At 53.1% G+C, this 24,751-nt stretch overlaps 2 protein-coding genes across 4 annotated transcripts in view; one reads left to right on the forward strand and one right to left on the reverse strand.

Moving 5' to 3' along the window:
- The first annotated feature begins 465 nt into the window (after positions 1-465).
- On the forward strand, positions 466-21,280 carry LOC310915197 (proton-coupled amino acid transporter 1-like). 2 transcript variants are annotated; one of them, XM_083871909.1, is made up of 11 exons: positions 466-509; positions 3,731-3,878; positions 4,568-4,658; positions 5,251-5,339; positions 5,570-5,665; positions 6,405-6,489; positions 8,558-8,776; positions 9,016-9,114; positions 10,532-10,698; positions 15,633-15,802; positions 18,534-21,280. In XM_083871909.1, the coding sequence occupies exons 2-11, from the start codon at positions 3,736-3,738 to the stop codon at positions 18,800-18,802; spliced, it is 1,428 nt and encodes a 475-aa protein (XP_083728035.1). In that variant the 5' UTR covers positions 466-509; positions 3,731-3,735; the 3' UTR covers positions 18,803-21,280. The 2 variants fall into 2 exon arrangements, with proteins under 2 accessions (XP_083728035.1, XP_083728034.1); XM_083871908.1 differs by lacking the exon at positions 466-509 and having other exon boundaries at positions 3,653-3,878.
- Positions 21,281-22,722: 1,442 nt separating this feature from the next.
- FAT2 (FAT atypical cadherin 2) overlaps positions 22,723-24,751 on the reverse strand; it is a 57,009-nt gene continuing 54,980 nt past the window's right edge. For both annotated transcript variants that reach the window (XM_083871613.1, XM_083871612.1), the window contains exon 24: positions 22,723-24,335. In XM_083871613.1, the coding sequence (XP_083727739.1) occupies positions 23,803-24,335 (533 nt within the window). In that variant the 3' untranslated portion in view covers positions 22,723-23,802. The remainder of the gene's footprint in view (positions 24,336-24,751) is intronic.

The raw sequence follows: 24,751 nt of genomic DNA on the forward strand, positions 1-24,751 counted from the left end.
TCCTAATGTCCAACCTAAACATTCCCTGGCCCAGCTTAACACCATATCCTCTTGTCAAGTCTCCGGTTGCTGGAGAGCAGAGCCCGACGCCACCTGGCTTCATCCTCCATTCAGGGAGCTGTAGACAGCGATACAGCCACCGCCGAGCCTCCTGCAGGCGGAACAACCTCATCTCCCTCCCAGTACCGGTGTTCAGACCGTGTCCCAGCCCGGTTCCCGGCCCGGCCGCCGCCCCCCACCCGGGGAAGAGTCCGAGGCCCGGCCCTCCCGCCCTTCCCCACACGCGGCTGTGGGGCCGCCCTCCCGCCGCCAGGGGGCGCCACAGCGCCGCGCCTCCCCCAGGCCCCGCCCACAGCCCAGCCCGGCCCCGCCCACATCCCCGCCCGGCCCCGCCCCTCGCCCTCGCGCTCCCCGCGCGCACGCGCCACGCTCAGCTGAGGCGCGGTCACGTGACGGTGCGGCCGAGCGAGCGGGCCCGGCGGGGCCGGGCGGTGCGGGGCGGCGGAGAGGTGCGGGGCCAGCCCCGGGACAGGGCCCGAGGGGGACAGGGAGCGAGGGGATGGGGATATGGGCTGTCAGCGGGGACTGTCAGCCGCCTGTCAGCCCGCGGCGTGCCCAGAGAGCCGGGGGGCGCGGTGGATGCGCGGGGTGCCGGCAGTGCCGCCGTCCCGCGTGGGTGCTCGGGGCAGTTCGGGCGCGTTGACAGCACTCGGGGCTCCAGGGCCTCGTTGGCAGCCCCTGTGCACGGGCGGGTGCTCAGGGCCTGGGGGTCCTGGCAGCTGACACGGGTGCCGGGGGTCCCTGGGGAGGCTCACATGTGTGTGCCGGGGTGTGCTGGCACCCCGCGGGGCTCCTCTCGGAGTGCCCGGGCCTGCCGTGCGGTGTGGGGAGCACAGCCCCCGGTGTGAGGTGCTGGGGAGGATGTGGGATGCTACGTAACACTGGGAGGGTGCAGGGAGCCCCACTCTGGGCAGCACAGCCTGGCTGGGGTGGGAGCTGTGGTGTCTGTGCCCAGGAGCCTCCCTGTGGGGAGAAACCAGGCTGTGGGAACCAGGCCGTGCTGTGAAACATTGGAAAGGTAAATCTGGGGGTTCTCTGGAGCTGTGGGAGCACATGGACAAGAGGATTGATGCTGTGGCTGGGAGGTGTCAGGCTGACATGGACATGGTGGCCTGGGGAAGGGGCTTGTCTGTGGCCTCCCTGCAGGCAGAGCAGGGTGATCTGGCAGCCCTGGCTCTCCCTTGTGTCATGCTGAGGTGGGTTATTACAAGCAGTGCTTTGGAAATGAAGGATTTGACACGCATGGTGGGAAGCGGCAGTGAGTTTTGCTGTGAAGCTCACTTTTCCAGAAGATTTCCTGATTTACACACAGCCCCAACTCAGCTGGGGAGAGCTGTCAGGGTCAGCAGCAATTCGCATCTTGCTTTTGACTTCTGGCATGGAGCTGTCACTGTAAGGGACAAATTGCTGTGTTTTCCTAATAGGATGAAATTGCTTCTGTGTGGGGGTGGCAAAAAAGCACATAAGAGTGGCTGAGGAGTTGGATTTGAAGTGGAAACCAAATGTAGATGTTCCCATCTTCGCTGTTTCCAATGAAGAGGAAATGGCATAGTGGGGTTTTGCTTTGGTTTTAAGTGTTTGTCATGTGGATGAGACAAGTTTTGCAGCTTTTTTTTTGTTGGTTGTGGGAGAGCAGAGTGCTCTCTCCTTGCTGCTACGCAACCTTTAATCCAGACACAAGGCAGGCAAGTCACGATGAATGCATTTCCCTGGCTCTTCAAAGCAGAAAGCAGACGGGCCTGCTTGAAAGGGGAAAAAAAAATCCACAGGGAGCGATCAGGCAGAGTGATGTCACCGCTTTGTGTTCATCTTGGAGTCGTTGCTCTTGGGTGCTTCTGATATTGTGTGGGCCATCTTTTGGAAAGGTACCCATGCCTGACCCACTCCTCCACTCCCCTTTGCCCACTCTCCTTGTCCTCTACCAGCCCGTGGTGCTTGGCAGAGCCTCCCAGGTTTCTCCCCTGCCCCTTGGGCCTGTCAGCGATGACAAAGAGCTTCTAACGCTTTCCTTGTGTAAACTCCTGGTGCCGCTCTTCCTGGTCCTGCCTCACCGGATCGCCCTGCCTGCGGCTGAGCCGGTTCAGGATACGATTGCATGTCCCAGCTGGGAGGGAGGAGGCTGGGCAGGAGTGATGCATGTGTTGCCTTTGGCTCTGGAGTGCCAGCCAGCCAACCTCACTGCTGCTCCAGAGCCTGATGTTCCATGGGACACACTGCTGCTTCCTGCTGCTGGTGTTGCCTGGTGCCGCAGGAAAAGCAGCACTGCTGTTGTAGCCTGGATAACTGCTCCAGAATAGCGGGGATCTGGAGCATCCAGACCTGAGGGAAAATCCTTGCTCCCTGCTAGCCTGATCTCCAGGCTGGACCCTCCCAGTGGTTGCAGCTCCTGGCTTGTTATCTGTGTAGCAGCCAGGTGCTCTGGGGAATGTCTGTGTGCTCTGGGGGTGAAGCAGCACCCAGGTGGCCTGGGGTGAGCATTCCCTGCACAGCCAGATGTGTTGGTCTGTGCTGAGGCTGCGTCTGGCAGGCGCTTCTGTGACTCGTTGGGTGCATGAAGAACTCTGGGAGGAAACGAGACAGTTTTTTGCAGTAGCAGCATTTCTCTGCTGCTTCCTCTTGCTCCCAGTTCTTTAGTAGTGCTGGGGAGTGGAATGGGGAACACCGGGATTGCTGGGACAGGTGTGGTGCCTGGGGCATGACAGCCCAGAGGAGCTGTGGGGCAGGGTCACCAGTCTGTGGCGCAAGAGCCTTACACATAATTTCCCTGCCTCTGGTGCTCCTTTCCAGTGGGTGTTCGGAGTGTTGGGTGTGGCATGTGTGGGAATTGAAACAGTTGACTGTTTTCCAGATAAAGTCATGAGGTGTGTGTCCTTGGTGAGGTTTGTGCTGGTGCTCCTGGCTTGCTGGACACTCTTGGAGTTTCTGATGGAGCAAGAGCTCCAGGCTGTGCAAGTGCCACATCCTGGGAAGCCCCGTTTTCCCATAGGCACCTCCTTGACTGTGAAACCTTTAGGGCAGGTGTTTTGCTGTCAGCACATGGTCTGTGCTCCTCTCTGATAGGAGTATAATAATTTTTTTGTAAAATTCTCTTTTAAAAAAAGTCTTCAAGAAGGGGAAAAAAAAAAGGGGAAAAAAAGGAAAAAAAAAAAAAGAGAAGTTAGGAAACTTTCCCTTCCCTGGCAAGAGCAAGCTGCTCCCTTGCAGCACACTGTGTGCAAGTTAAAAGCAGTTACACTTTCCTGGCCCATCCATTTGACAGTCCTAGTCCTGAGTGCCTGAGGAGGGGACACAGTGCCAGCATGTCCCCTCCTACCTCGCTGCCTGTGGTGTCACACCCACCCATAGAGCAGAAGCACACAGCTCCCTTGCCTGACACTGAGTGGGTCACATCCAGGCTCTGCCTCTGGGATCCTGACCCCATTCTGTCTGGGTGTGTCCAAAACATGGGCACGGGCCTGAAGGGAGAGCCAGTGGGCATGTGACATGTGCCTTTGACCTTAGGACATGCCAGCTCTGCAATTGCTTGGGCGTGAGCATGTGGCTGTATAAGAGCCCTGCAGGAGACCTTGCTCTGGCAGTGCGAGCCGGTCTCTCTGCACCATGGCTGACCCCAAGGAGCCTGAGAGTGGGGCTGTTGAGCTGGGCACCTCTAACGCCACTGTCCCCACAGGGACCATGTCCACCCGGCGCCTCCGCAGCGAGGACTACAATGACTACAGCTCCACGGATGTCACCCCCGAGGGGAGCCCTCCCGACGGCATGAACGGCTTTGCGCACCCCGAGTCCTACCAGCGCTTCGGGGAGACCAACGGCACAACGTGAGTGATGCTCCCCTCTTTCCTGGGCTGGCCTGGCACTGGGGAGGGCAGAGGAGGTCGTGGTGGCTCCCTGCTGACTTTGCTAGAGGATGGTGAAGCTGTGGTTTTATGGGGAGTTCTCATGAGGAGGATGAGGGCAGAGCTGTGGTGCTGCATATGTGGGGTGCTGGCACCAAGCGAGCAGCTGCCCCAGTGTTGCTCTTTGCTCCCTGGGGAAGCTGGGCTTGCTGGCAGTGGGCAGTGATTGATGTTTTTCCCAATATTTTCCCACTCCATCTTCATTCAGTGGGGAAATCTGACAAGCAAACAGCATTCCCAGATTCAGAGGATATATGGGCACGTTGCAGCCATATTTTGGGGGCTTCCTTGTGCCCAGGTGTGTAAGGGATGCTGTCTTTGCCTGGCAGAGACTGATCCCTTCAAGTCAGAGACATTCCTTGTGCAGCTCCTTGGTTCTGAGCTGTGCTTTTGCTTGGTTTTGTAAATGCCCACCCAATATCTGTTTGTTCAGTCTTTGTTTTCACACCTAGCTGAGTCCCAGCTGGCTGAGCTGGGTTCAGGGGACAGGATTGTGACCTCCACGTGCATTCTCTGCAGCAGTTCAGAGCTGCTGTGGACCCTTAACAGGATAAGCTGTGTGTGACTGTGGGCACCTGATGACAGTGACCTCTGCATCTGCTCTCCCACAGGTGGTACCAGACCCTGATCCATCTGCTGAAGGGGAATATTGGGACAGGGCTGCTGGGGCTGCCTCTGGCTGTGAAGAATGCTGGCATCCTGGTAAGGCAGCTGAGCCCTGCTGTGCTGGAGCTTGTGGGGCAGAGTGACCCCATCGGGGCAGCTCACACAGCCAGTGTTGGTGGTGTTGGGGCTTGAGTCCCTGCCCAGTCACCTCTCAGTGTTTGGTGACTTGCACCTGTTTGCACCCCAAGCTCTGTGGCTTTGTTTCACTGCTGAGACTGTTCCTGCTGCTCCTGCATTGTTGCTGCCTGGTGTGGGGTAGTTCAATGTGTGAGCTGGGCCTGTGGTTTCCTCTGCTTGGGGTGAGGCAGGACGCTGTGTCCAGGCCATGACCTCTTCATCACCTGCATAGTAGAAGAGTCAAGATAGCTTGGAAAACAATCCTGGAAGCGCTTTGCTACACCCAAACTGCCCCAACTTGCTGCTTTTACATCGTTTCTGCTGAGCTCGTGGCTCTGTCAGGTTATTTGGTCCTGGGGGGCTGGTTCCTGGGAGCTGCACCAGAGCTCTGGTTCAGCCTCCAGTGGTGTTTGCACTCACCCAGCCACGGAGTTCTGTCTGGAAGTAGAAGGTTCTGTGCAGCTCTGCCTTTGGCCATCAGAGTGCAGCCTTCCCCCTCTCTTCCCTGCAGCTGGGTCCTCTGAGCCTGCTGGTGATGGGAATCGTGGCTGTGCACTGCATGGGCATCCTGGTGAAATGTGCCCATCACTTCTGCAACAGGTAAGGAGCAACTCCCCTTCCCAGCCCTGCAGCTCCTACACTTCTCCCCTTTTGCCCAAAAAGCCGTGGGGTTTTTCTGAAGCCCCTCAGCAGCAAGTTGCCCATGCCAAAGCCTCAGCTGGGAACTGCTCTTCTTTTTCACAGGAACTGTTTTCCTTTTAATGTCACTATTTGCTTTGGTAACTAACAGTCAGGGCTGGTGTGATGATCCTTCTCCCTTCTCTGGACAGGTTCCAGAAGCAGTTTGTGGACTATGGAGGTGCTGTGATGTATGGTCTGGAGGCAACTCCCAGTGCCTGCCTGAGGACACATGCCATCTGGGGAAGGTACTGCTCTGCTGCCCCAGGCAGGAGCTTGTCTTTGTGCCTAGCATGTGCTGCAACTGGGACAGAAGAGCCTCTGGTCACTGAGCTGTGTCAGCAGATAAGCACAAGTGACATAAAATGCTGTTTGGCTCACCTGCCCTGAATGCTCAGTGTCCCCCAGAGGGTAATGCTGAGGCCTTTGATCCAGTACTGTCCCCAGCCAGATGTGACTTATACTAAATGCGTGGGATAACTAAGTGTCCACAACATAACAAAGGGGTGAATAGGGTCTTGCAGTGCTGGCCCATCTTGCTAAACATAGAACATGTCCAGTGGCTGCTCCCTGCCCTGTGGGTGTCTCACATTGCATCACACAGATCATTGCACTGATCATCATCAGGGGATGGGAGCATTCACCTCTTCCCTGTGTCCAGGGAGTGTTGTCTCCAACTCTGACAATTCAGCAGGAGACTCTCTGGAGATTCTAAACCCAAAAAAGAGACTTTTCTCCTGAGGCCGGTCTTGACCCTGTGGAAGGGATGGAAGGGAGAGACTGGAGAGCCTGAGATCTGTGAGGTTGGGTGGAGAGAAGGTCCTCTCTCTTAATCACAGAGAAGTGAGCTGATTCTGCTCTGGCCTGTACACCCCAGCCTTGAGGAGAGCAGCATCCTTGCACTGTGCAACTGCAACCCAAAGCAACCCAAGTGGGCTCTTATTTCTGTATGATCTGGCTGACAAATGGTGTTCTTTTGCTTTGCAGGCGTATAGTGGGACTTTTCCTGATCATCACTCAGCTGGGTTTCTGCTGTGTGTACTTTGTCTTTCTGGCGGACAATCTGAAACAGGTTGGACTTACACCTCCTTCATGAGCTGGGGGGAGGTGAGAGGGTGTGAAGGTGCTTGGGTTGTTCTTAGTTCCTGTGTCCTGTGCCCTGTTTCCCACCAAAGGTCTGGTTTCTGTAGGATATGCTGCTCAGAAAAGTCCACTCTCTGCCCAGTTACTTTGGAGGATTGGTATTCCTGTTCAAGCAGAGCAGGTTTTCCTGAGAATCTCTGTGATTTTGCAGAGGTGCTGGAGGTGTCTGTGTTGCCCAGGAAAAGTGGGGTCATACTTAGTGAGGGAACAACAGGAAAGGGATGAAAGCAGAGGGACTGTGCCTTTTCTGTCCTGTCCCCCTCAGTTAATTGGTTTATTGGTGTCAATCGTAATGTGTGGGTCACAGGACCTGCTGTGAACTTCTCTCTTCCTTGGATCTGTTTGCATTCCAGTTTCTTTCCTCATCCTGTGGCTCTGAAGCTTAATTACATCTTTAGAGAAAGAGTTTCTTCCTGCCAGGCCTCAGGAGGAAATAAACAGAAACCCTGAACCGCTTGGCTGGCTCCTGTTCTGTAAGAAACTGGGAATAATGAGTCCCCATTCCCAGCCTCTGCCAGCTCAATGCCTTGCAGGCACTGCTCAGCTTTTTTCCCCATGTGCTCCTGCTCTGCTCTTGCAGCAATGGTCTGGTCACTGTCACCATGGCTGTGCCCTTCATCTGCTCTTTAGTGATGGCCATCAGCTTCAGAGGGGGCTCCTGGGGAAGAAGCAAGGAGTCCCTCCAGTGTGAGACTCCTCCTCTGCTCCTGGAGCAGCAGCTGAGGAAATTCCCATTGTGGGGTGGCAGGAGGAGTAAACGGGTCAGCACTGGTGATCTGACACCACCAGCCCCAAGAGCAGGAGGGACCAGGCTGCTGCTGGCCCCCACTCCTGGGAACAGCCCCCTGCTCCACTTTAAGGTGGGCTTCTTTCTCCTCAGCCCCTCACAGCAAAGACTCTAGGGTGTCTCAAGCTTCAAGGGAAATTTGCAAAAACCTGCAAATCCACATCATTTTTTTTTTTGGCCACAGGTGGGAAACCCCTTGGCTTTGGAATTTTTTTGGGGGGTGGGGAGAGGGGAGTGTTGCTTGTTTCTTTTTGTGGTGAGGATTAGCAAGTTAGGTGGGGAGTCATGGTGCAGGTGGTATCTTGGGCAAGGTGCCACTGTGTTGGGCAGGGCTTTGGTTTGGAAAATGGAGCAAGCCATGAAGAGGCAGGGCAGGCTGGGGCTTGAGCAGCACTGCCCCATGGGTGCATGGCCCTGCACTGCCCTCTCCCACAGAGGATGCTGGTTTACACAGAGTTCTTCAGCCTCTCCTCTGGGGCACGACTTGCTCTGGAGCAGGTTAAAACATTTTTCAGGCCACTCTTTACTGCAGTGACTGGACAGAACCTGGTATCTGAAGCAGCTTGGTCATGGTAGTATTGGTGATTGAGTGAGCCCATCCTCTTGGGAGGGATGGCTCAGCCACTCGGTTCCTGGGCCTGAACTGCCTCTAGAAGTGAGCACATGGATGGCCTGGAGTACTTTTGGAATGGAAGACCCCGATGAAAGGATGATTTGTTATGAAGACAGTGAATTTCAGGGCCAGCAGTCGTTTCCAGATGTCCTTGCATGTGAATGGGGCACTGGGTAACTGAGGGATGTGTGACTTAGATAACAACTTGGTGCAACAAGAGGAAAAGGACCTTTGGAAATAGCAGTTAGTGCCTCTTTCCTTTCATCTCAACTGACCTCGTGGGCAGTGCAAACATGCACCCTGTGCTCTCTGCTCTCTGTGCCTGGCTGCTGAGTCCTCCTGCTTGGTGAACCTGGGCTCAGGCAGGATTTGCTCTCCTGGCTCAGGTGCCATAGCCAGTCCCACCTCTGCCCCCTGCAAGATAATAGGGATTTACTTCAGAACTGTCTGAAAACACGTATTGATTTGATTTTAATCAGCTAGCTGTGTTTGAAGTGAGCTCTTGGAGTACTCTGACCCACCTGGGATGGGCTGCTGAGACCTGTGGTTTTTAGACCTGTGTGATGGGGTTCACCAGGGCTTCCTCTGCTTCCTCAGGTTGTGTCTGCTGCAAATGGGACCACCAATGACTGCAGCTCAAACAGGACAGTGGTGATGACCCCCACCATGGACTCCCGCCTGTACATGCTTTCCATCCTGCCTTTCGTGGTGCTGCTCTCGTTTATCCAGAACCTCAAGGTCCTGTCCATCTTCTCCATGCTGGCCAACGTGGCCATGCTTGTCAGCCTTGTTGTGATCTACCAGTACATCGTCAGGGTACGTGTCTGTGGCTCCCCTGTCTCATTTCTGTGCTGTCCCATGTTTTAGCAGGTGGAGGGAGCTCGACAATGGGGTATTGGGATGGTGTGGGGTACTGCTTGTTCCTGTGGGTACGATGGTTCCCTCTGCTCTGCAGGCCTTTCCCTGCAGCATGGGGCTGTGACAGGGAGTGATGGGAACAGGCCAGGTCTTCCCCATCCTCCTTGTGTCTGAACTCTGCATGGGCTTTTTTCCAGGACATTCCTGATCCCAGAAACCTGCCTCTGGCAGCAGCCTGGAAGACCTACCCTCTGTTCTTTGGCACTGCAATCTTTGCTTTTGAAGGCATCGGCGTGGTAAGTCTGGGCGTGCGGCAGTGGGGCTGCTGCACAAGAGGCTCAGCCCTGCTTGGACTTGCTGCAGCACCTGCTCTGCTTTGCAGCTGCAGTTGCAGCTGAACTTCTCTGACAATAACCCAAATTCTGGATGATGCTGTTAGCTTTAGCTCCAGGCTATCTCCTGGGTCAAACTCTGGTGCTTCCATCTGAGGCTGGAGGAGCATGTGCTCCAAACCTCAGGAGGTTGGTTGCTGCTTTAGAGGTGGCTTTATCTGGCAGTAGATTGGGAATCACACCAGCCTTTGCCTTGGGCTCTGCTGGCTGACCTGCAGATGAGGAATTGTCCTGAGTCCCAGCTGAAGTTGCCTAAATGGGAGGCCAAAAAGTGTGGCATGAAAAGATGTGATCCATTCCTTCCCACCCTGCTGTGGAGGCACCAAGATCTCCCTTCGGCAGCCGTGTGGCCCCAGCCTGCCCATGCAAATGGGCCTCTCATGCAAGATGCTGTAAATAGACCAACTGTGTCTGTGAAAAAAGCTGGGTGGGTGGGTGGGTGGGTGGGTGGAGGGCTTAATGACTCCCTAAGATGTTGTGGGTTGTTTCCGGGAGCTCCCTTCAAAGGAAGAAAAAATGTTTTCATCTCTTAATGTAAGCTGGCTGTGTAAACACAGGACTGGAGAGGGCCAAATCCATTACAGGAGGTGTGTTTACTGAATGCTATGCCCTGGGCATAGGGTTCTTGCCAGCGCTGAGGCCCAAATGCTCTCTTCCTTGCGTGACTTGGAGGTGAAGAAGCAAATAAAAGTTATTCCTGTCCTGCCTTCTCATCAGATCATCCACTGTGTCTCTTCTTGAAATCAACACCACCCAAGGACAGCTATAAAATCGTTTGCTGAAGGCCAATAGTTAGTGTTAGTAGTATAGAGGTGAGAGAATTACCTCTGTCCTTCGTCTTTTTATTATCCTACCTGATTGAGATCTGTCAAGACAAACTTGATAGCAGAAGAGAGTGTGTTTTGGTCTTTCCAGATTTGCTGGGGGAAATAGAACTGTGTAAAATAGTGAGCATGGCTGTGCTGTTTTGGGGTGCAGAGTGTAATGCATCCAAGGTATGGGGTGGTTGGCATTGCTCCAAGACCCAGCACTGGGCACAGCTCCTGCCAAGGCCAGGGAGCAGGTCCCATCTTTAAGACAAGGGCGTGGGTGATCTGTTGGAGACTCCACTGGGAGCACAGAACTCAGATGTCCAGTATAGTTTTTTTTTTTTTTTTCAGCTGGATTCTCCAGGCTCCATGTGGCATGTGGGATTATCCCATCCCTTGGCATGGCAAGCTCTGCCTGGCCACGGGGCTGCCCCTCCTGCTTTTTGGGGCTGAGGGATATAGAGGAACAGGCAACTTGCTGCTCTGTCATCTTCTTCCTCCTCTTCTCCCAGGTGCTGCCTCTGGAAAACAAGATGAAGAAGCCCCGGCAGTTCCCAGTCATCCTCTACGTGGGGATGAGCATTGTCACCATCCTGTACATCAGCCTGGGTGTCCTGGGCTACCTGCGCTTTGGGGCAGACATCCAGGCCAGCATTACACTCAACCTGCCCAACTGCTGGTGAGTCCCTGGGGGCACTGGAGGGACTCAGGGGTGAGGAATGAGGGGCCCAGACAAGCAGGTGGGAGAGAGGGACCTCACCCCTTATGGGAACTAATCTGGATAAGCTTGAGGAACTGTGCCATAGGCAAACTTTAGGGAGTTTGACAAGGATTGTTGGATGCATGGGCTGGAAGAGACTTGTTGCTGTAGTGTCTGAGCATGGTCTTGGAGCTCAGGCTGCTTCATCAGGGTCCCTGGTGGTCCCTGACTGGGTAGGTGCAGCTCTTGTCTTTTTCTTGGAGCCTTGTGGCATCTTTTTGGGGCTCAGCAGTGCTCTGGCTAGCAGATGTTGAAGACAACCCCCATGCAGCCATACCAGAACATCACTGAATTGGGCAAAACCCACTTCTCTTCTTCAAATGTAGCAAGTGAAAAACCAGCCCAAAGCTGGGAGCTCACAGAGGGAGTAGATGTGACACCTTCATGTGTGGGCTGTATTCCTTGTTTGCAGCCCTGGAGCTCAAACTCTCATTTCTGGGCTCCACGTTGTGCCTGGATGTGGCTCATCTTAAGCCAGTGCTTTGCCTATGAGCACTGGTGCCATGAGGATACCCCTTCCTCCCGTGGGGGGTGAGCTCTGCAGCAGCCTCTCAAACCTGTCTGTCTTTTGGGATCTGGTGAAGTCTCTTGAGATGCTCCAGTTTCTCTCTGGAGCCCTGTGGCCTGACCCCATGCCTGCCTGCCTGCCTGGAGGGGTTGTTTCTCCTCTTGCCAGGGCTGGTGGCTGCTCAGTGTCATGGTTCCATCGTCATCCACAGGAGAAATGCAAGCAGTTCTCTTTGATGTTCTCTGCTGGCTTGAAATCCTGCAAGAGACCAGAGTGAGACCTGGAGCTGGGGGTGCCTGTCCTCCACTTCAGCCCATCCTCTCTGCTCCTAGTAGCACCCAGCACCTTGCAGTGTGACTCACTGTCTCACTGTTGGAGTAAATTTGGGCAGGACTCAAGTTTTGAGTCACTGAGGCTTCCACACACCGTCCTCATGGAGCTGCGCAGCTGGAGCTCTGGAGACAGCAAAGATTTGACAAAAAATAGAGCCTGGTTTTACTTTAATTATTGCTGTGTGGGTTTCTTTTCAGTTTGAGTGCATGGATGTTCATTCATGCTGGGTCTGTGTAGTGACTGCACTGCTGGATGTTGGTGTTGGTGTGGTAGAAGCTCCTGCTCCTGCCAAGAGCCTTGTCTTGTCCCCTGCAGGAGTTGGGAGCTCTGCCAGGTCCCTGCTCTCAGTGAGGAGGGATGGGGCTGGTGGAAGAATGTGCCTGTGTTGTAGGGAGGTCTGAATCCCACCATGCCAAACACAGGAGATGTGAATCCCTTCTGCTGACTGCTGAAGTACAGTGTGGAGGGGATGAGATGCTGCTATTTCTCCTGAAGGTGGAAAGTAGGTTATTTCCAGGTTTGGGCTCTGCATGCCACAGCCTGCAATGACATCTGCTGACCTGAAATGCTGCAGATGGGCTTCTGCAGGGAATCTCAGCTCTGTTTGCCCTGAAGAATGACATTTCCTTAGAACAGGTCCTTATCTAATCCCAGAATGGGATTACTATTACCTGCTAGGCTACAGAGAGAATAGTGCAAATCTATGTTTTTAGGAGTATCCACACCTTCTGTCTTTTCTTAAAGTTAACTACTTTTCTGAAGATAAAGTATTCTAAAGTTACTTTTCTAAAAGTAACCATAGGGGTTTTTGGATAGTGAGAAGAGAATAGCCCTTTGGAAGCTGTGTTTGGGGAGGCCTGGGCACATGGCAGGGCAGCTGCAGGGGAAGGTGTGTTCCTTGTCACTTGGCATGCAGGACACCTTGATGTTTGTGCATCTTGCCTCTTGGCAGTGGATGTTGGACTTGGAAGTGGGTTATCTCAAGTAAGGGCTGTGATAGTTGAGATAAAGTTTTCACTACCACTCTGTGGAATAAGCCACAGGTGTTGGGTGAAGACTTGCTCTTGAAATGAATGTCTTGCCCATTCTGCCTTGCCTGTGGGTTTTCTTCTGGCAGTAAAAGGCTGGGCTGCAGGAGCTGGTCATAAAGGCTGTGGGTGAGAAGTCATCTGTGGGGTTTGCCTGCAGCTTGGGAGACAAGGCAAGGATTGTGGTGGAGGTGCTGCAGCCTTCCTCAGCCGTAGCCATTGTCTGGAGGTCTCTGGAGCAGCTTTGGTGAATGTTTCAGGAATCGTTGAGTTACAGAGTGACTTAGGACTTTTTGACTTATTCAGTCCCATTTCTCTGAAACCACAACTTCCTCAAACGAGGAGTGTTGTCAGTTCCCAGTGCCCAGGTCTAACCACAGTGTCCAAAATATGGTGCTGCTGTGCAGAAATCCCTCCTTGCCTCCTAGGAAGGGTTGCCTCACTGCACCATCTGAAGGGTGAAGAAATGCTGTGGTGAGGGGGAAGCTGTTGGGTTGCATGCGGCCAGTTGAAGGTAGGTATTGACAGAGCTTACGGTCTCAGGAGGATATTTCACATCTTGCAGCCTTTTGGGATGGCCTAGCATGGCAATCTGGCTGAAGCAGGCGTTGCTGTGGGTGGCAGAGTGCCTCTCCAAGGCCCTGCATGGGCATGTATTTTCTGTGGAACAAGGGTAATGCTTGAATTCTTCTTATTGGCATTTTAAATGCCCTTTGATCTTATTGTCCTGGTTCTTGGCCCATGCAGGACTGGTAAACAGCCTTCTTCTGTACTTTTTTTTTAGTAACAACTATTAATCTTGGATTGCCCTGAAGCATTTTATGGCTTTTATAGAATCACTTCCTTGGGAATAAAGTGATAAGATATGCCAGCCCTGTGTTGGTGGCTCAAGGCTCCTGTGCACGTGTGGCTGCGTGGGCGCACTCTGGACTCTGGACATAATTTTGTGTTCACTTTACCTCTGGAATCTCAGGGTAATTCAGGTAGGAGAGGACATCATGGAATCACTGGGTCCTCTCACCTGCTCATAGAATAACCAGCTTAAATGTTGACTATCAGTAAGGACAGTGATTCCCTACCAATCCAGGTCCTTCTTCTGGCCCTTGACCATCCTTTAGAGATGCAACTCTGTTCCATTGCACCTGGTTCTTCTGCTGTGCAACTCCAAGAAGAGCCTGTTACTCTCTCCTCCATGCCCTCCTTTTAGGCAGCTGAAGACATTAGTACTTTTAACCTTCTCACCATGCTGAATGAGCCCAGGGCTTGCAGCCTCTTTTTTGTACATCATGTTCCAGCCCCAAGCATCTCAGAGTAGCCTGCACTCAACTTGCTCTGCAGAGTAAGTCAGTGTCCTGTCCTGGGAGTGTCAGGGCTGGACACAATACTCAAGATGCACAAGCCCTAAACAAGAAAATAATCCCTTGATCCCTGTCCTTAACCTTCTGGCTGTGCTTTTGCTAACACAGCCTGCTTTGTGATTGACCTTCATCACTGCAGGGTCCTGCTACTGGCTCATGTTCAGTCTGCTGCTCACCAAGACCCCCCAGGTCCTGTTCTCCTGGCCCCAGCCCTTCCCATGTGTGAGAATTTGTGTTTGCACTTGAGCTATGCCTGTGACATCATGTTGTTGCTCCAAGCTGTGTCAGCCATTTCCTCTAATTTGATCTTGCTTGGAATTTGCTGAGAATGTGCTCTGGGTCACTGAAAGCTCATCCAGGTCACTGATGAGGATATTTCCATGATTGCCCTTTGGCAATTCCCTGCTGGCTGCTCACTGTCCAGTATGTTCCTGGAAATGGATGCCAGGAGAAGTTAACCCATACTCTTCTGGGGATTGAGGTGAGGCTAATTAGCCTGTACCTTTCCTTATCCTTCTTGAAGGTGGATATTATCCTTCCCCCAGGGCAGCAGGAGCTCTCCCTGGCACCCTGCTCTTTTGAAGATGATGAGGTGGCTTCAGGCTCGTGTTGACTGCAACCTTGAATACATCTGGTCTGGTCCCATAGACTTGTGTAACATTCCATTCACTTAGGTGATCCCTAACTCCACGTGGGAAATGTTTGACTCTGCCAAACTCTGCCACTAGTGTTCAAAGCTGTTTTGCATGGGAAGACTTGGATTTCTCTGAGTTAAGGCTGTTGTAGAAGGTGGATGCAGAGACCCAGCATACAGAAGGGCACAGGCCCAAAGAAGGTAGAGGGAAGGCAGAAGCCAGATACATTCCTCAGCTTGGATCCACCCCATATTTACCCAAGTGGTATGGCCAGGACCCATGTTTCCTGCTTGGTTAGTATGTCTTTAGTTGGGGAAGGGTTAGGACTATATGTGAGCTAATCAGATGTTACTTCTCTTTTGGAGAGGCTTTTTCTGCTGCTGGGAAGCTGAGGGCAGAGATGGGGCTGGGAGGTGCCTTTTGGTCACCTGAGATGGGCTCTCTCCTGCAGCCACACTGTATCACTGCAGGGTCTGGGACACGGTGAGATCTGATTTGGGGTGAGCCCAAGGTGCTGTGTACAGCCCGTGTGCACTATGCCTTCCTTCTGCTCAGCCCAGACTGCTCTTTTAACTCTCTTCCCCTCCCAAACATGTATCATGTAGCATTCCAAAAATAGCTGCTCTTTTTTGTTTGATGGAGGAGGCTGAGTTGCCTGTTCACATTGCTTTGCTTTTGGAACACGGTGATGTTCACTCTGCATGGAAGCCCAGACTTATCCCAGCAGTGCCATCCTCTTCCCCCTCCTCAGAAGCCAAGCAGTAGCTGGAATGTGTAATCATGGCTGCAGCTGATACATGTCTTTGCTGTCTCTTGCTCAATAAAGGTCCTTGTAAATTAAATGCATCACCCCTAATTTTCTAAGATTGTTCAGGAGTTGAGACCCCTGGCTCACAAGTGTCCTTGCAGAGCATTCTCCTTCTGCTTTCTGCTGTTGATGTTGCAGGGGCTGGAGCAAGAGCCTGTCTCACTGTGTCCTTGTCCTTTCCAGGCTGTACCAAGCTGTCAAGCTGCTCTTCTCCATTGGGATTTTCTTCACCTACGCCGTGCAGTTCTACGTGCCTGCCGAGATCATCATCCCTCCCCTGGTGGCCCGGGTGTCGGAGCGCTGGGGCTGGCTGATCAACCTGCTCCTCAGGGTGGCCCTGGTCTGTGTCACCTGTGAGTACAAACCACCTTGTCTGACTTCCCCTATGAGGCTGTGACACCTCCTTCCCACTGAACCTTCACCCCTCACCCAGCACCTCTGGCCCTGCTGCTCAAGCCCTCACAGCTGACAGTCCCTGGGCCTGGCTAATACATACCAGTGGGTCAAGTGGCCTCCAAAGAGCAGCAGCAGTGGTCCTTTGCCCCCTCTGTATGGGACCAGTCTTCTCAGTGGAGAAGCAGTAAACTGCATTGTTTACAAGTGGCAGATCTCCATGGAGCCTCAGGCCTGGGGATGGCAATTTTGCAGGAAGTGGAGTCCCACCAGGGTTTGGATGAAAACACCCAGCAGGGTTCAGTGCCAGGGCAGCCTAGCCTAGAGGCTGTTTTCTGTAGGCAGTGTGCAGCCAGGCTCCTCGTGCCTGTGTGATGGGGGCATGACTGCAAAGGAGTCACTGACTGTGAGGGATGGGGTGTTCTTATGCCCACACACTCATTGCTGTGTGGATCACAGCAGGAGACAACTGGCAGGGGTAGGTGGCCCATAACCAGAGCCCTGGAGTGCTGCAGTGTAGAGTGGGGAGGTGTGCCTGGAGCAGCCCCACAGGCTCCCTTCCCTTCATGGTGTGTGGTGTCTGTAGGGAGATTTTGATAGAACAGGCTCCTGGCTGGAGCCTGGTGGACCTTTGGGGAAAGGTGTGGAGTGAAATCAGGTGGTATCTGATTTTGGCTGGCTTTGATTCCTGAAGACTAAATGCTTGCTATTGTCAGCACAGCTGAGATGCTTGACTGAGCTCCCTGGCGTCCCCTGCTGAAATGAAACTTTGCTCCGTGGCTTGATGCTGCTGATGCACGAGAGTTGAACATCAGGGAGCTGGGCCAGCTGCCTTTGGTTTGGGTTTCAGAGGAGCATGATGCTAACTCAGGGCTGCTGGAGCTGGCTAAGAGCAGGGTGCTGCTGTTTCTGGCTCTCACTAATGAAAGGTCAGAAGTGCTGCATTTACAGAGGTGGGCAAGGCCCATCTCCTCTGTGCTGAGTTCCTGAAGCCTTGATGTCCTCAGAGGGTGCAGGGATGAAATCCTGCCATGCTGGGTGAAATGCTCTGGCCACCCTCATGCGCTGGATGAACTTGGAACTGCTTGTGGGCTGGAGCCTCTCCTGGAGGGTGTTGGGCTGTGCCAAGCAATGGAAGTGAAGGTTTGGAGAGATGGGATGGTTTTAGGCCATTGGCAGTGGCTGTACGCTCCTGTTTGGGGGTAGGGAGGCAGCAGAGGTGTTGGTGGAAGGATGCAGATTCCTTTGTACCTCCTCCCCTCACCCTTCCATGTAGGGGATCTCTGTGGCTCCTGCTGAGGATAAAAGCGATTAGGGGGGTTGAATGAATATTCATTGGATGATTGTGAGCCCCCACCAGGGCTTTGGCTCCCAAAGAGAGGATGCAATCTGGTGTATGGGTGTCTTTCAAGCTTAAACTTCAAAACCAGTATGCTTAAAACCCCTTTGAATTAATACCTGCAGAAATCAGACAGTTTCCCCGGAGGCTGAGGACTGCAGCTGGTGCTTCAAATCTGCTTGTTTTAGAGGAGAGTTAATAATTTTGTTTACTTTTGAGTCCAAAGAGCAGTGTGGGGTGTGCTGAGGATGCTGTTGGAGGGGAACTGCTCTGCTCTCCTCAGAGGCTGCTGGAGCAGAGATGCTGTTTGCAGCAGTCACCTGGCAGAGCACTCCTTTGGCTCTCTTCAGGGCTGAGCACCAGGATAAACTGGCTCAGGACTTTTGTTGCTGTTTCCCTTGGTGAAGGTATGGTTTATCTCTAGGCTTACCCAGGTGACAGCAGTGTTCCAGTGGTGGCGCAGTGAAGCCTTCCTTCTTCTGCAGTTCCATGGGTAATCTTTGGCTCAGGGAGGCTCCAACAGCCTCTCTTGCCTTTAGCTCATGGCCAGGGAGAGAATAAATCCCTCCAATAAGGAGCCCTGAGATGTCCCTTCTCCACAGGGGCTGCACACACCATGGTTCTAGGTGTCTCCTGTTTCTAAGCAGAAAGGCTTTCAAAGAAAAAAACCAATTTATTTCTTTTGGTCACTGCTTAAGCACTGAAGTCTGCTTTGTTTGCAGAGGGTTCTCTTTTGCTGTGCAGAGCTCTGGTGACATCCCTCTGTCCTCTCCTGGTGCTGTGCAGGAGGAGGAGGAAGAGGAGCAGGAATATCCTGGAGCTCAAACTGCTAAGCTCAAGCTGTCAGGAGTCTCCCAGGGGGATTTTCCTTGGCTGCAGATCTCACCTGACAAATGAGTCCTAACAAATGTTCTCCCCCGGGCTGTGCCGTGGGCGTGCTGCTGGAGCAGCTCTAAACACAGCAAACCACAGGGATTGATTTGGGGTGGGGGGAGATGCCTTTTTCTTCCCTTCTCCTGCTTTTATGGGGTTTCTGAGGCTTTCTGGCTCCCCAGGTGTGGGGAGCAAGAGTGCTGGCTCACACAGGGGGGTCGGGAATGCTGGCAGCCAGCGGCACCCATCCTGCTCAGCCTTGGAGCCCGCTCTGGTGGCGCCCAGGGCGACAAAAAGGGTTGTTAATTTAACAGCTTAATTGCTTCTTGGGGAGGAGTTGCCAGAAAAATATGCAGCCTTGTCTTCTGTCAGGGAGGAGGGCAGAGGTGTGACTCAGCCAGTGGCATCTCTGGGTGGGGTTTTGCTAGCTTTGACACAGGGAGGTGGCAGCACTGATGCCGTGTCCGTTCCTTCTCCAGGTGTGCTGGCCATCCTCATCCCGCGCCTGGACCTCGTCATCTCCCTGGTGGGCTCCATCAGCAGCAGCGCCCTGGCTCTCATCTTCCCCCCGCTGCTGGAGATTGCCACCTACTACTCCGAGGGCATGCACCCCCTTGTCATTGTCAAGGACATTGCCATCAGCCTCTTTGGCTTTGTGGGCTTCGTGGTGGGCACGTACGAGGCGCTGCTGGAGCTGGTGTCACCCGCGGCCACCGTGGTGAACGCCACCACTGTCCTGGTGCAGTGACCGTCCCCTCGCCCTGCTGGCCCCTCCAGATGCTGAGCTGTGGGTGCATAGACACCAGGCACTGCTCTCCTGGGAATGGCCTCCCCTCTCCTCTTGGGGAGTGTGGGGCTTTGGTCTGTGAGGGGACGGGGCTGCCCGGCACCACGGCCGCCCCGCTGCAGCAGGATCGTGCCCTGGGCTCCATCTGGAAGGTGGGATCCAGGCTGGGACAGTGCCTTCCTTGGGGGCTCTTAGGGCAGAGCAAAACAGTTCCCCTGTAAATAGGCACTTGGAGAGGTGAGGAATCCTAGGGATGTAGATTTTATTTTATTTTATTATTTTAAATCCCAACCTTTCCATATTTTCCCCTGTCCCTTCAGTCAGGGCGGGGAACAGGGACTACTCTTTTTTTGTGCCAGTTTGATTTTATTTTTTTTTTTTCTCCTGAGCACTTTATTTTTTACAGCAACAGACAAACCTCAGCTCAGGTTGGAGAGCATGGAGCTCCCTCCTCACCTCAACCTTGTGGGGAGGGTGGGCAGAGCCTGAGGTGTGGAGCATGCCAGGCCCACAGGTCTCTCTCAGTGGGATCCCCAGTTGTGGGCACTGGCTCCTGCAGTGCTTCAGCTCTGTTTCCTTCTGAGCAGGCCCTGGAGCTGGGCACTGGGCATGGCACCTCCCTGGTCTGGGAGGGTTTGCTGACCCCTGGCTCACACTTTCAGTAATGACACTTCTTTATCCCCATCCAGCGCACAACCCAATGCTTGGCTTTCAGAACTGAGGTGTGTGGGGAGCAAACAGGCTCTGCCATAACAAGGGGCTGAGCTGATCCCTTTTGGGAGGGATGGGGTGTTCCCAGGGGTCACCACATGCTGCCCACACACCACAAGGATACATCACCTTGTTTACAGTGCCTGAGCTGGCCCTGGCACGCTCCGCCTGCTTCTGCAGGCTGATACTGAATGTCAAATCACACACAAAATCTCCATTAATATTTCAGTTTTTAACTCTTCCTCTCCTGGTTCCACTCCCTCTGCATCCTCTGCTTCTGCCCAGCTCCTCTCCTCCTCTAGGATGCAGCTCCCTGGCACTTCTCCCTGTGCTCCTGTTGCTTCTTTTGTCGTGGCTGGTGCATGCCTGACGGGGATGGTCCTGTGGCGCTGCTGCTTTCCTTTCTCTGAGAGCCAAGCTTCCTCCCTAGAGACTTTCCTTGCCTTTCTGCTAGATTTCTACTTTTTTAAGACAAGGGAGCAAATGCATCCTCCACAGGACAGGCTGAACTCATGCCTGCTAACACAGCATCTCCCAAATGCTGGCTCTCTGGAGAGCCTTCATCCCTCAAACCACTGCAGCCATGTCTCCCTGGGGATGGGCAAAGGCTGCTGGTGGTGGGAAAGGAGGGTGAGTACACACACCAGATGTGTTCCCATCTTTGGTGGAGGGTGAGCTTTGTGGTTATTTTTGGTGTTTGGCCAGGTCCTGTGAGAAGAAGGTTGTGTGGAGCAGTGTCCCTGCAGCCTGCCTCTCCCTGGGTGGTGCTTGTGTCTGCACTGTGTCCCTTTGCTGTTCTGGGTGCCACATGCTGGTACGTGGACCCATGGCCAGGTGTGGGATGGGTCTGTGTCATGTCACTGCCCCTTTCCAGCCCCTCTTCTACTCCCTGCATCTCTTGGGGCTCAATCTCATCTCCTCCAAGGCTGTGCTGGGGAAGCTTTTGGCATGATCAGTGTTGCTTGGTCAGGAGCAGAGCAAAGCTTTAACTCAAATCCTCTCTCTGGAGGGCACCATAGGGATAGAGAGGAAGCACCTAGGGCTGGGAAGGAGCTCCAGGGCATGACACAGGCGGGACAAGTGCAATATTCATGTCCATCTCTGTGTACTGACCCCAGCGTGGCCCTTGGGGTTGGGTTTGAGTCAGAATTGTCAAGCAGAGGAGGGAGTGCTGTGAGGAGCAGGGGATATCTGATGCTTCCCCTTGCCCTGCTAGTAGTGCACTCTAAGAAGGCTGGCCATTTTAGGGACAGCTGTGTGCCAAGGAATGTCCCTGGCCTGGCACTGGGCATTGGTGGGATTGCTGATGAGGCTCCTGGCATCCAAACTCACTTTGAAAGCAGCAGTGAAGACCTCATTTCCAAGGGGACTGGGATACCACAGAAGCATTAAATGGGTTTTACAGCTCCTCCCTTTTATTGGGGTGAGCAGAGGTGTTTAAAGATGGGGCAAGACATGTTGGTGGCACATGTGGTGTGAGGGGCTCTGCTGAGCCAGGGGGAGCTGGCACAGGACCTGATGGACACGAAAACTTGACACTTGTGTATTGTAGGCTGCTCAGTAACCAAGAAACTTGTCTGTGTAAATATTGCAATGGTCACGTCCATGTCTCGTGCCTATGGATATTGTCAGTGTACAGCACAGGTGGCTGCCCAGCAGCAGAGCTGGTGCCACACCTGAATCATGTATCTTACTTTAATCAATAAATATGATCTATTTTTTATGTGTAAAGGCTTTCAGGTGTGAAGTGTGGGTTTTTCTTCCAAAAGAAGTGAGAGCAGGAGATGTGGAGCCCTGCAGGCAGCCAGGATCCCATCCTGTGCTGCTCCCACCCCCACACAGCACACATGATTTCCCCTCCTAGTGAAGGTTTCAAATAAAAGTGTTCCAGCTTTGCTGCTCGGAAAATTTAATTTTTCTTTTGACCTCATTTGTGCAAGTAGGTTGTGGGCAGAACTTATGGGCTTGTAGGGCTGAGTTTTTCTCTGCCCCACCAAAGCTGGGCCTTGGTTTCTCATCTCCCTGTTTATGCCAAAAGTAGGGCTAGAGCTGGAAAAAAGAACCTGGCATGTGAAAAAAAGATGGGGGATGCTGAGCTGCTGCTGATCCGCCCTAGAGATCAAAGAAGCAAAAGTCAGCCCACACTGGCAGACTCTGCCAGCACTGCTGCAGCTCGGCTTATCCTCACTGCTGAATAATTCATACCATTGCAGTGTGTCATTACAGGGCTGTTGGGGAAATCTGCTATAAAAAGTTCATCTTTAGAAACTCCGGCAGAATTTTTTTCTTAAACTAGGAGGCTTTTGCAGGCTGATGAGAGCTGTGGAGTCACCTGAACAACAGGGCAGAGGGACGGGTGAGCACAGTCACTCCTGATGCTTTAGGGTATTTCTGACTCTGGAGAGTCTCCATGGTGGGATCCACAGCTATCCTTTATTAGGGTTGAGCACTGCAGGGCTGTCCCCATCCCATGAAATGGCTTTACTGAAGCTGCTCCTTCCCAGGTGTCACTTAGTGCAGCTTCATCTCAAGTTGCCTTCTCTGTGTTGTGACCACTGGCCAAAGCAACCCAGGGGAATTCAAAAGTCTGAAGGAAAATATCACTTATTTCTGCTGCTTCTGCTGCTGGGAAGAACAATTTGTGTTTTCCTTCTGGGCAAAAGTGGTGCCTGTTGCTGAGACACCTCAAAATTAAATGTCCTCAAAACAAAGTACAGAAATGCGCTATTTTAGGATGATGTTCAGAGGGATTTACCAAGCAGAATAAAACCAACTAGATAAAATAGTTCTAATCTAGGCAGGGACTGCTTTCTGCTGAGCAGAGCTGGTGAAAAAGTTTTGTGGAAGTGAATGAGCTTTGAGAGGTAAAACAGGTGGTGTTGGGGATGCACATCAAAGGCTTTAATTTGGATCATTTCAACCCCTTTACTCCTGAGCTAAGAGATATAGGAGGCTCATGGTTTCCCAAAACAAGACAGGGTACTGTGGGTCTGTCTGCCTCATCCCTCTGGCATTTACAGGATCCTCTAAAAAGTGTTTAACTTGCTGTCTTGGTACTTCTCTGAAAGCTTTTGGTGCCCAAAATAAGCTGTTTTTCCCTTGGCTGGAGCTAGGCAAGGATGTCCTATTTATTTACAAGAGAATCCCTGAAATACTGAATAAAATCATAATAGTAAAAAAATCCAAACTCTTTTAATACTTTCCAAAAATTCGACAACAAAAAAAGTTACATCAAACAACCAACCAAAGAAAACCTTTTCACAAAGAAACTATAACATTTCCAAGCACAAGGACAAACAAGCAAACCCATGCTCAGTAGCCTCGGTGCCCCTCTCTGGTCAGATTCCAGGGTCCCTCCTGTTGGGAGGACCATGTACAGCTTTATTCACTGTGGGACTGTGACAGCCATGGGGACAAGGTTGTGCACACAATCCTCAGGGCAGGGTCCCCCTTGCTTGTGTGCACACAGCCCAGCTGGGCAGCGTGCTTTGAGTCTGTGGGCGGTTCCTGCTGTAACAAACCTTGTTGCTTGGTTTTTCTACATAAATTTACTTTTTTTTTTCTTTTCTTCCTTTTTTTTTTTTTTTTTTTTTTTTCTTTTTTTTTTTTTTTCTTTTTTTTTTTTTTCTTTTTTCCCCTTGGACTTCTGTTAGCCAGTGAGGGATGTGCTGGTGGGACCAGCTTCATTCCCTCTTCTCTCTCCCAGTGCCAGGGAGCAGACATGAAGAGGGTTTGCACCAGCTGATCCATTCCACGAACAAACTGTTGGCTTGATGCAAGCCCTTGGAGCCAGAGCTGGGAAGAGGGAGCCTCTGTTCCCCACATGGGGCACTGCCAGGCTGTGCACTGCTAATACTTTCACACCTTCCTCCACCATGACTGCTGCCATACCTGCAGTGCTTGCCCTCCTCCTCCTCATCCTCCCTGTGGCAAGGAAGCCTGGGGTGTGTGAGGAGGTGGCCTGCTGTGGTCCTACATGGTGTTGGAGGCAGTTCCCTTGGTGAGGAGGCAGGTTAGTCACTGGCATCCCAGAGCATCCTCCATGTCCCAGCAGTGGCTGGAACATTTCCCCTCCATTTGCAGCAGGAGCACCGTGGAGGGCAGCGAGGGGAAAGATCCAGCCAAAATTACAACCCAGCCGTGCAGGGGGGGACACACAGACAAGTCTCCCTTCAGCAGCGTGTGCCCACCCCCTGCACTCTGTTCTGTGTGGAGATGCTCTTGTCTCCTGATCCCACGAGCAAGCCCCGCTAGAACATCACCTCCTCGCAGCTCCCGTAGTCACTCTCCACCATGTCGGAGCCCTCGTAGTTGGGTGGTGGGAGAGGCTGGGCTCGGATGCTGGGCTGGTGGCCCAGCTCGCAGTCGGCATAGGAGGGCTGGGCCACGCTCAGGCGCATGCTGACCCTCTTGTAGCCCGGCTCGGGCTGGTACGGGACCCCCTCGCCCTGCACCAGCTGCGCTGGGTAATAGCTGATGGCCGTGTACTCGTTCTGGCACTGGGATGCTCCCATGTCCACGGGGCCCAACGGCAGGAAGTCCTCCAGGTTCTGGTTGCTGTAGCGGGGTGGGATGGGGGCTCGCTTGTTGCTCTGGTCCAGAGGGAAGGGGAAGCCCCCATAGAGAGCGACTGGCTCCGTGTCTGCCGGGGGAGGGGGTGGTGGAGGGAGAGGAGGGTGAGAGGAAGAGGCAGGGGGGCCTTGAATGATCTCATAGTGGGAATATTCCTGGACGTCCGATGACACGTACCGGGGGGGCCAGTAGGTCGTTTCTGTTGGGTAGACTGGAACAAAAGAAAGTCATGTTAGCTGCAGCTCTAGTGGTTGTTGCCTCTCTCTCTCGCCCTCCTGCCAATTCTTTCTGTAGGCTCTGAGCCTGCAGGAGATGTGGCAGACTGGGGAGGAGAGGAGACGTAGGAAGAGGGGAGGTGTAGTTGCAATGTGGGAATTGTGGGGACCTGAGATCACCCCTGGCTGTGCTGAGGGAGTGGCCCCAGCAGCCTACAAATGTCCACTACTCTAGCACCCACAAGACACATTTTATCATTATGTTTGGATGCAAGAAGCTCATGTTATAAAGGGATTGGGGCAGTTATCCAGTGATCCCTTGGATCTCCCTCTTTCCCTGCAGTTAGTCTTGTGAGGAAATCCTGCATGGAGTACCCTTGCTGTCCAGAGCCATTCAAGGTGTTTCCCTAAG

Source organism: Zosterops lateralis (assembly GCF_965231275.1).
Source record: "Zosterops lateralis genome assembly, chromosome: 14".
Lineage (NCBI taxonomy): Eukaryota > Metazoa > Chordata > Aves > Passeriformes > Zosteropidae > Zosterops > Zosterops lateralis.